Source organism: Haliaeetus albicilla, chromosome 22 (assembly GCF_947461875.1).
Source record: "Haliaeetus albicilla chromosome 22, bHalAlb1.1, whole genome shotgun sequence".
In the NCBI taxonomy this organism is placed as follows: domain Eukaryota; kingdom Metazoa; phylum Chordata; class Aves; order Accipitriformes; family Accipitridae; genus Haliaeetus; species Haliaeetus albicilla.
In genome coordinates, this window is record NC_091504.1 from 213,559 (window position 1) to 223,918 (window position 10,360).

The following is a 10,360-nucleotide window of genomic DNA, read 5'->3' on the forward strand; positions in this document are numbered from 1 at the left end:
ATGTACTTAAGCCACACGAAAAAGGCCACAAAGGTCTTGGGAAACAAGATCCCCTTTGTATAACCAATGCATGCCTTGCTAACAACTGTGCCCCTGAAGAAGAACTAAAAGACTGAGAAGAAGGGAACATCCTACCCCAGGAGGCGCCAAAAAGTTGAATAATTGCTAATAGGCATGAAGTCAGAAAAATCTTCGAAAACTGGAGGAAAGGTAAAGAAAGGTGGCAGGGGGAGATCATGACCACCAACTCAATTCCACACCAAAAAGACTTACCCCCCCACTCTCCTTGAGCATGTGCTGTAAAAGAAAAGAACACTGTACCTTTAATTCCAAGCAGGGAAACTTTAGCCCAATGGAAACTGTGCGAGATAAGCGACTCCCAGTAATAGTTTTTGGAAGAACTTTGGAAATTGAATATGTATAACTGAACTGTATAAATTGCTTGCCCGTTTAGGCATGAGGGGTGCTAGCTTTGCGGATTACCACCTAGCCCCCATCTTTGCGTAAACAAGAACTGGAATAAAATACCTCTGCTCTGTGTTTATATTGGCATTTTGCACAGTGGGTAAATGACCCCACTTTTGGGACAACAGTGGGGCAGGCAAAGCACCGCATCCCGCAGGCCGAGGGGCTCAGGCACCCATGTCGCTGCCGGAGGATTGCCGGCAAGAGGTTTGGCATCTGGAGAGGGGCTGCTGGGCCAGGGTGCCCAGGCACCCACCCCACTCCCCCAGCCGCAGCCACGAGTGCTCTCAGTGCTGGAGCAGAGGCCGTAGCAGCTGCCTGTGCCCAAGCCTGTCCCGAGCGGAGGGAAGACTTTGCTGGCGAGGAGCAATCCAGTGAAGGCATTGCTGAAATTGCTGGGCTTGAAGTTGCTGCCGGGCCAGGAGGGTGCCGCGGGGTCCTTGTGCAGGAGGAGGGGTGGCAGCGCCTGGGCACCGTTCAACTCCGGGGAGCTGCAGAGCAGGGAGTCCCCGAGGCCGTTGGGGAAGGTCGCGGCCACCGCCTGCACTTTCCAACCCGGCTGGTCCACCAGCTCCTCCGCCACCTCCCTCTCGGCCCCGGCTGTCTTCTTGGAGCCCTTCCCGCAGAGCCGGACCACCCTGATGCTCTCGCCACGCGGACAGCTCTGGTGGCCGAGGTCCTCAAGGCTCCTCAAGGCTGAAGCGCTCCCCAGGCTCTTGTACTCCACCAGTGCGCAGTGCTTGCTCAGCAGCTCGGGGAAGTCTGACGTGTATTTCCGCACATCCGAGGGCAGCTTGCGGCCCGGCCGCAGGATGCGGATGGAGGCGATGGTGCCGAAGGGGCTGAACATCCTCGTGATGGTCTTGAGGAAATTCTTCTGGAGCAGCAGCAGCACGTCCTGCTCCAGGGTCAGCAGCTCCCAGGCCAGCAGCAGTCTGCTGGGGGGGACACTCAGCAGGGACTCGGGGATGGGGACCCATGATACCGAAAAGCCAGTCGAAGAAACTCTCTAAGACTCATTTTGGAGTTTTAGAAAGTAGGCATTCTTTATTGCAGCGCTGGATGCACGGGGGATAGTTCCACCTAGCACGCGTGCCACAGCTTCAGCACAAACAGGTTATATGGAGTAACCAATTACATATTAATCAGATTAGTATACATATACATAAAAGTTATTGTAACTGAGTATCATAGTATTGCCTACATCTGATCACATGCAACGGTTCTTCATTTGAGTCAAAGGGCTGCTTTTGCGACCACCGATCCGTTTCAAATTCTGTTGGCTGACCTTCAAGTCTTGTTCGTCATCCTTGTTCTTTGATCTTGGAGCTTAACATGGTTTCAGTCATATATGGTCAGTTTCAATATTAATCTTATCTAATGTACAGGAACATCCAGTCATAAGAGCAAAGAACTGTAAAACTTAGGAGTAACTACCTCTACTAGTTAATTACTTGGCTACACTTCTGTCTCTTTTTTCAATCATAGTGTTAGTATAAGATTTCTAATAATTATTTACCAAATCTCACTTTTACAGCCACCTAGCAGCAAACCAGTTTCCACGGCTGGTACAAAATATTAAAACCAACAAATATTTAGACATACCATACAGAATGTATGGACATATGCTATCACCCACTGCCTCACTTTGGTGCCCTCCTCGTTCACCTCCAGCAGCTCTGAGAACCGCAGGGTGTAAAGCGTCAGCCACCAGTCATGCGTCAGGTATTTCACCTGAGGGACAGAGGGGGCCACTGTGTCACTGTGAGTCTCCCCAGGCAGGGACCACCCTAAACCCATCATCGAGGCAGGCTGCACCCCCATCAACCTGAGGTCATGGCAAGGCAATATCCCCCTTTCAGGATTTGTGGGAGAAGGCCGCCTGTGCTCCTGGACCATGGCAAGAAGACACAGCTTCCCTGTACATCACACCACCAGTGCTTCCCTGCAGTTTTTTAGTTAAGGCATGATCTCTCCCAGAGCAGCCTGGGGGAACCACGGGCAGAAGAGGTGAACCCAGCCCTGGGCTTGGGGTTTGAGGACCCCTCACCGCTTCCCCAGCCACTCTCCCTGGGTGGAGAACTGCTGCAGCACGTTGAAGGCAGACAGCAGGGCCCAGCTCTGCACCACCAGCGCTTTGCCGGGACACAGGCAGCCTGAGCAGAGCCTGGACCTCCCCGAGCACCTCACCGCAGACAGCCAGAGCACACCCAGACACCCAGGCACCCTCCACGTGGAGGCCACTTCCCACCCCGGCTGGCCAACGCAACGGGCTGCCTACCTTCTTCAAGGACGTCAGCAGTTTGATGCTGACGAAGCCCATCTTGTTCTTCTGGACATGTTTCAGGTGAACTCTGCTCATTATAATACCAAAACACACCTCCACCCCCAAAGTTACCCATCTCCAAGGTGCGACCGCCCCCCACTGAGCACACGCTCTGAATTTTCTCTAGCATACACCTTTAAAAGCAAAGCGAGAGAACTTTATACCAATCAAAGGAAAGGTATGTGTGACTAGAGTCACTCAAGCTCCACCGAAAAACTCAGAAAACATAAAAGGGCTTAAGAGAGGAGAAATGCCAGGGAAGACACCATCACAGACAAGTCGGGAGGACATCACTGACTTCTGGGATCAGTCGATGGGCTGAGCCTCTCTCCCCCCCGCCATAGGGTTGCCTATTGTGTGAGATTTGAACACTCGGCTGTACCGAGTGCTTCCCCGGGAAACTTAGAATTCTTTAGAGCTCTTTTCTTTCATCATTTAACGCGCCTGTAGGCGACTGTATTGTCACCTGCACGTGCTTTGCAGACAGTCTATTTATCACGGGCAATCCAAAAGCACCTGTACCGTTGCTTTAATAAACTGCGCTGCTCATTCATCTAGTCGTGATAATTTGTTAGCGCAACCAAACTCCCTAAGTCTGGTCATTCTCGTGCGTTGAACGCAGCTAAGCCAGAGTGCAGTACGCTATTAAGGGCATCCCTCATCGTGATAGTTCAGCACATTGAACGCGACCACCCTTAGAGCGTCGAATTGGACATCACTCAGAAATTAAACCCAGCCGTCCCCAGCCCCTCTGACATCTGAGGATAAGCTGGAATGCAAGGCGGTTTATTTTCTGCCAAACTTCTGGACTCAGTAACGCAACACAGCCCCCGGGGCCGGCACCCCAAAGGCCTTCCTCCGAAGGATGCTGGGCCGAGGGGCGGCGGGCAGCGCTGCGCACGGGGGGGCCCCCTCACACCACCCCCCCCCCGTGTCGCAGTGCCACCACCCGGCAACGCAGCAGTCACAATGCCCCGGGGCACTATAAAAGGGGCAGCCTCCCCTGTCCCACTGCCAGTCTGCCTGGCAGGCGGCCCAGAGACATCCCAGAGGAAGTCTGTGAGGAGCCGCTGGAATTACTTGCCGGGCGCTGAGGGAGGAAGACCGGAGGCTGCACCAGGCTGCTGGAGACGAGAAGAACCACCAAGCCCTGGAGGTGCCCGAGGCCATCAGGCTTTTTTGGATGGAGAGCTGTGGCAAGACCAAGGGAATGCCTTCTTGAGGAGCACTGCAGAGCTCGCCGTCCTCACTCCCTGCGGAACCAGTGGCAGCAGCCGTAAGAAGTGGGATGCAGAGATGTTGCCAGGGCTCCCAGTGCTTTGGAGCACCCGCTGGTGGCCTGAAGGCGTGGGAAGGATTCTTGTCCCCAAGGTCGATCAGGCCGGGGGCACTTGGCCACTCTCGGAAGCCCCGAGATGGCTCCAGGTTCAGGGAGAACAGGGCTTGGGCATCCTCTGGGGGGCGTGACCAGCCTGCGGGACCAGGAGGCAGGTCTTGCTCACACGTGCTCAGGGAATAGCCGATCGCCAGCTCTGGGGTCAGGAAGGAATTTTCCCCCGCCGCAGATTGGCACTGGGCCCCGGGGGTTTTTTGCCTTCCTCTGCAGCACTGAGCAGGACCACTTGTCAGGGCTCCTCCGGTCCGTTTTGGCTAGGTTACTGCCTGCTGCTCGTGCAAGATCTTGGGTAGCAGCCCCAGACTCCTAAAAGGAAGCTACCCTCGAGGTTTTTTCTTTTTTGGAGGAAGCTCTCCCCTTTGGGATCCACCTGTGACTCCTCCCAGGCATCTCCCAGAGCCTTTTGGCCTTTTCATAGCTATCTTTTCTTAGGATCTTAGGTCCGTAAAGCAGAGGCCAAAAGATTCTGGGAGATGCCTGGGAGGAGTCTCGGGTGGATCCCGGAGGAAAGAGCTTCCTCCAAAGGAGAAAAATCATCCGGGGTAGCCTCATTAGACAAGTCTGGGGCTGCTACCTGGGATCTCAGCTCCTTATAAGAAAAGGACAAAAGACTCTAGGAGACGCCTGGAAGGAGTCACAGGGGGATCCCAGAGGGCAGAGGTTCCTCCAAAAAAGAAAAAAACCTCAAAGGTAGCTTCCTTGGAGGAGTCTGGGGCTTCTACCTGAGACCTTAGGTAGGTAAAGCAGAGGACAGAAGACTCTAGGAGATGCCTGGGAGGAGTCTCAGGTGGCTGTCGGAGTTGAGAGATTTCTCTACAGGAGAAAAAAAATGTCTTGAGCTACTTACTTGGAGGAGTCTGGGGCAGGTAGCTGGGATCTCCGGTCCCGAACACAGAGGTCAAAACATTCTGGGAGACGCCTGGGAGGAGTCTTGGGTCAATCCTGGAGGAGAGAGCTTCCTGCAAAAGAGAAGAATCATCTTGGGTAGCTTCCCTGGAGGAGTCTGGGGCTGCTACCTGAGATCTTAGGTACGTAAAGCAGAGGCCAAAAGACTCTAGGAGGTGCCTGGGAGGAGTCTCAGGTGGCTGTCGGAGTTGAGAGCTTTCTCTACAGGAGAAAAAAAATGTCTTGAGCTACTTACTTGGAGGAGTCTGGGGCAGGCAGCTGGGATCTCCGGTCCCGAACGCAGAGGTCAAAACACTCTGGGAGATGCCTGGGAGGAGTCTTGGGTCGATCCCAGAGGAGAGAGCTTCCTGCAAAGGAGAAAAATCGTCTTGGGTAGCTTCCTTGGAAGAGTCTGGGGCTGCTACCTGAGGCATTAGGTAGTTAGAGCAGAGGCTAAAAGACTCTGGGAGATGCCTGGGAGGAGTCTCGGGTGCATCCCAAAGAGGAGAGCTTCCTCCAAAGGAGCAAAATCATCTTGGGTAGCAGCCTTGATGAAATCTGGGGCTGGGCATCCCCTGGGAGGCGTGACCAGCCTGCGGGACCAGGAGGCAGGTCTTGCTCACGTGCTCAGGGAATAGCCGATCGCCAGCTCTGGGGTCAGGAAGGAATTTTCCCCCGGCGCAGATTGGCACTGGGCCCCGGGGGTTTTTTGCCTTCCTCTGCAGCACTGAGCAGGACCACTTGCCAGGGCTCCTCCGGTCCATTTTGGCTAGGTTACTGCCTGCTGCTCGTGCACCACGAAGATGGCCTCTCGTGCCCTGCAGCTAGGGGGAGGAAGGCTTTTTTTCCCCCACGGTGGGCTAGCAAGTGTCCCCGGGGGTTTTTTGCCTTCCTCTGCAGCACTGAGCACAGCCCCTCGCCAGTGCTCCTTTGGGCCGTTGTGGCTAGGTGCCTGCTGCTCGTGCTCCACGAAGGTGGCCCTCGTGCCCCGCATCCGGGGGGAGGAAGCTTTCTGACTCCCAGGCCGGGCTCCAAGGGATGCTCCCGGGGGTTGCTTCTTGTCCTCTGTAGCACTGAGCACAGCCCCTTGTCAGGGCTCCTCTGGGCCCTTTCGCCTAGCTCCCTGCCTGCTGCTCTTGCACCTCCAAGGCACCGCTCGTGCCCTGCCTCTCTCGGGCTCTCTTGCCCAGTGCAAGTCTGGAGCGGGAGCGGGAGCGAGCTCTGCTCTTCCCTTAGCTCCATTTCCCCAGGGCTTATGGCTTGGGCAAAACAGCCTGTGCTTGGAAGGGCTCCAGGCTTGCTGCCCCATCACGAGCTGCCACTTTTCACCTCTCCCTGCACGCAAATCAAGCGCAGGGCCGGCACGAGAGCGCCTTTTGTGCATCGTTGGCCAAGAAGCACAGCGGCGGAGCAAGTTGCCAAACGCAAAAATACGCTTTTCACCTCTACCTGTCATACTTTGGAAAATACCCCACGGTACCACATACCTCCTCCTCCTCCTCCTTCTTCTTTTGTGTGTGGTCGGTCCTGATCCTCATTCTGCATGTTCTCACTCTTCAGGAAACAGGGACTGCTTGGCCTGTATTCCTCCTGCTACTTTCTGTAGCTCTGGGACTTGCCTTTGCCAGGATGCAAAGGATGTTTTCTCAAGCTCAACTGAAGAATGCATCAGCCTGCTCCTGGCTACACAGGCACATTGTGTTAAGGCTTGTGAGCATCAGCTCTGAAACAGACTCAGAAAAATAAAAATAATAGCCTGTTTCCACTTGCAACCTTTGTGTTATGTGTCCTTCAAAGTGGTTTGGGAGCTGAAACCCCCCTGGCGTTTCAGGCAAATAACAGTCTTGTTGGTATTTGACTCATGGTGAGCACAGGGAACAGAGCAGAGTAGAACAGAACAGAATAGAATGGAATAGTTCAGCTGGAAGGAACCTACAACCATCATCTAGTCCAATTACCTGACCGTTTCAGGGCTGACCAAAAGTTCAAGCATGGTATTAAGGGCATTGTCCAAATGCCTTTTCAACACTGACAGGCACGGGGCATCCACCACCTCTCCAGGAAGCCTGTTTCAGGGTGTGACCACCCTCTTGGCAAAGAAATGTCTCCTCATGTCAAGTCCGAACCTCCCCTGACAGTGTGGTAGCAAATGTCCCTTGGTGCCTTGGTAAGGAACGGTGAGGAAACCGTGCACGCTCTCTACATCTCTGCAGAGTTCCTGCAGAGGGAACCAAACCCCTGTCTTTCACCTCTGGCATCACCACAACCAAAGGAATGTCTGTGGCCTACATGCCCTTATTTACATAGTCTGAAGGTACAGATCCATTTTGGCACCAACGCACAAAATGGCAAGGAGACTACCTCTCTTAATCTCTCAGTACTCAAAATACTAAATCCTAAAGGAAAAGGAGACTTGCCAGGGTTTGAGGTAAGATCCGAACATCTTCCCACAAACCGAGGTAGGCAAAGAACTCTCAGAAAGGTTCAAGTCACAGGTGAGCTGTGGAAGTTTCACCCATGGCTGAAGCGCCTTTGGTATCCCATATAAACACGGCCAACGCGTGTGTTTAATAGAAAGGCTGCGCAGCTGGGTTTCAGTGGGACAAGGGGATGTGACGGCAATAGCAGCAATGGGCTATTTTGACAGTTTGGAAGAGCTGTCTGTCCTTTGCCTGGCTGGGCTTTGGTCACGGATCCAAATGGTCCACGTCTGAATACGACCAACCTTTCCTTCCACCACACCGGGGTCACCTCCGCGCACTTGTTTCTCAAAGCCTGGCTTACTTCCGTGGCGGGCTCTTGGCACCCACCATCCCAGCCTATGGCTCTGGTTACACTTTGGCTTGCCTCCAGGCTGCGGCTGCCGAAATCACCCCCCTTACGCCCCACGAAAAGGGGTTGTGTCCAGCCACATCAAGTCCCTGCTCCTCCTGGCTGCGGGGCTGCATAGGCTTTAGCTCTGGCGCAGAGAGGGGACGGCTAATAGGGGCGGTCTCTGCGCTGCACGCTTGGTTCCTGCCATGGCCCGAGAGAAGAGGAACAGCACCAGGCTTCTCCTTGCGAGCCGAGTGGCAGAGCAGGCGCCAGGGACACCCAGCAGCTGGGCCCAGGGCATGGCCGCCAAGGGCAGGGAGAGACCCCCGGGCCTCCCGGGCACAGCGACAGCCCATGGAATGATTGCTGGAGGTGACTTGTCGGTATGAAACACGTCCCCCCGCCGCCTCTCAAGGGAAGGTGAACCTCCAGGGAGGAACACAGTGCACACGTCAAGAATCGGTTCCGTGGTAACTCCCTAAGCAACGTGACCTGCAACTTTAGACGTCAGCAACACCAGGGGAGCTTGGTACGCTGACTCTGAAAAGGAACACAGAGGGTGGAGCGGAGCTGAGACCTCGTGGCCAGGCTCTGTGATCGCAGGGGTAGGCAACCGGAACGATTGGAACGATCGGAACGAGAACGCTTGCTCCCTGCATTGAATCCACTGAAGCAAGGAGGTAAAATAATGGCGGTTCTGTCGAGCTAACGCCCTACACTTCTGGTTTCTATCACACGTGCCCACTTCTGGGGTACTCACACGCAACAGCAGGTCCTTTGGGTGAACTTTGCTCATTACAACACCAAAACACACCTCCACCTCCAAAGTTACCCACCTCCAAGGTGCGACCGCCCCCCACTGAGCACACGCTCTGAATTTTCTCTAGCGTATACCTTTAAAAGCAAAGCGAGAGAACTTTATACCAATCAAAGGAAAGGTATGTGTGACTAGAGTCACTCAAGCTCCACCGAAAAACTCAGAAAACATAAAAGGGCTTAAGAGAGGAGAAATGCCAGGGAAGACACCATCACAGACAAGTCGGGAGGACATCGCTGACTTCTGGGATCAGTCGATGGGCTGAGCCTCTCTCCCCCCCGCCATAGGGTTGCCTACTGTGTGAGATTCGAACACTCGGCTGTACCGAGTGCTTCCCTGGGAAACTTAGAATTCTTTAGAGCTCTTTTCTTTCATCATTTAACGCGCCTGTAGGCAACGGTATTGTCACCTGCACGTGCTTTGCAGACAGTCTATTTATCACGGGCAATCCAAAAGCACCTGTACCGTTGCGTTAATAAACTGCGCTGCTCATTCATCTAGTCGTGATGAAAAACAAAAGAAAAGAGAAAGCCCCAAACCCAAATGTAAAGGAGCCTCAGCGCCGGAGGACGAGCTCTCCTCTCTCAAAGCAGCCTGGGGGAACCACGGGCAGAAGAGGTGAACCCAGCCCTGGGCTTGGGGTTTGAGGACCCCTCACCGCTTCCCCAGCCACTCTCCCTGGGTGGAGAACTGCTGCAGCACGTTGAAGGCAGACAGCAGGGCCCAGCTCTGCACCACCAGCGCTTTGCCGGGACACAGGCAGCCTGAGCAGAGCCTGGACCTCCCCGAGCACCTCACCGCAGACAGCCAGAGCACACCCAGACACCCAGGCATCCTCCACGTGGAGGCCACTTCCCACCCTGGCTGGCCAACGCAACGGGCTGCCTACCTTCTTCAAGGACGTCAGCAGTTTGATGCTGACGAAGCCCATCTTGTTCTTCTGGACATGTTTCAGGAGGAAAGCATCCTTGGCCAGGTTCTCGTCAGAGAGGTGGAATTCCACCTGGGACGCAACCCTCCTGACCAGCTGCCTGTCAGGGACAGAGTAGCTGCAGTCCAAGAGATCAGCCCCCAGAACATCGCTCGCATCGCAGAAGCTCCCGGCAAAGCAGCAGGGACACGGGTGTGACTTGGTGGCCTTTGGGATGTGCAGCACTGCCCGGTCCCAGCCACAGCGGTGCAGATGGCAGAGTGTTGAGGAGCGGGGTGGCTCAGCTGCGCTCTGAAATGAAACGGAGTTTTATGGTTTTAGAAGCGCGCTTGCCTTCACGCCCCCAGCATCGGTCCCTGCCACAAGTTACGCAGCAGATGGCCTTGCGCAATCTTGCAGCCAGAGGTGCCTCACCAACAGAGCGCCATCTCTTTAATTAACAGGATCCAGGCCAGGAGAGATCTTTGGCCTCCGGTTCACGGCAGTTGTCCCGACTCCCCCAGGCCACACACTGTTCACACAGCGGGAGCGAGAGGCCTGTGTCCTTGGTACCAGGGGGTCCTTGCTAGTGCCGAATCCTCCAAGCACGAGGAGGGGATGTACTAACCCCATCCCTGGGGTCCCGTAGAGCGCAAACAGCCCCAGCGCCCCGACACCGGACGTTGGGCAGAATCCAGTCCTTTTCTGGGAGCACGCGGCGGCGGGTACCGTCTCCTCCTGGGTGTC

The 10,360-nt window shown here is 54.9% G+C and overlaps 1 protein-coding gene across 1 annotated transcript; it reads right to left on the reverse strand.

Moving 5' to 3' along the window:
* Positions 1-400: 400 nt before the first annotated feature.
* On the reverse strand, positions 401-9,805 carry LOC138690367 (la-related protein 6-like; the record flags this gene model as incomplete). The annotated part of the gene is made up of 3 exons (XM_069809311.1): positions 401-1,472; positions 2,105-2,199; positions 9,593-9,805. Coding segments are annotated over 3 exons (1,239 nt in total), but the record flags the coding sequence as incomplete, so codon positions are not given.
* Between the last annotated feature and the right edge of the window lie 555 nt (positions 9,806-10,360).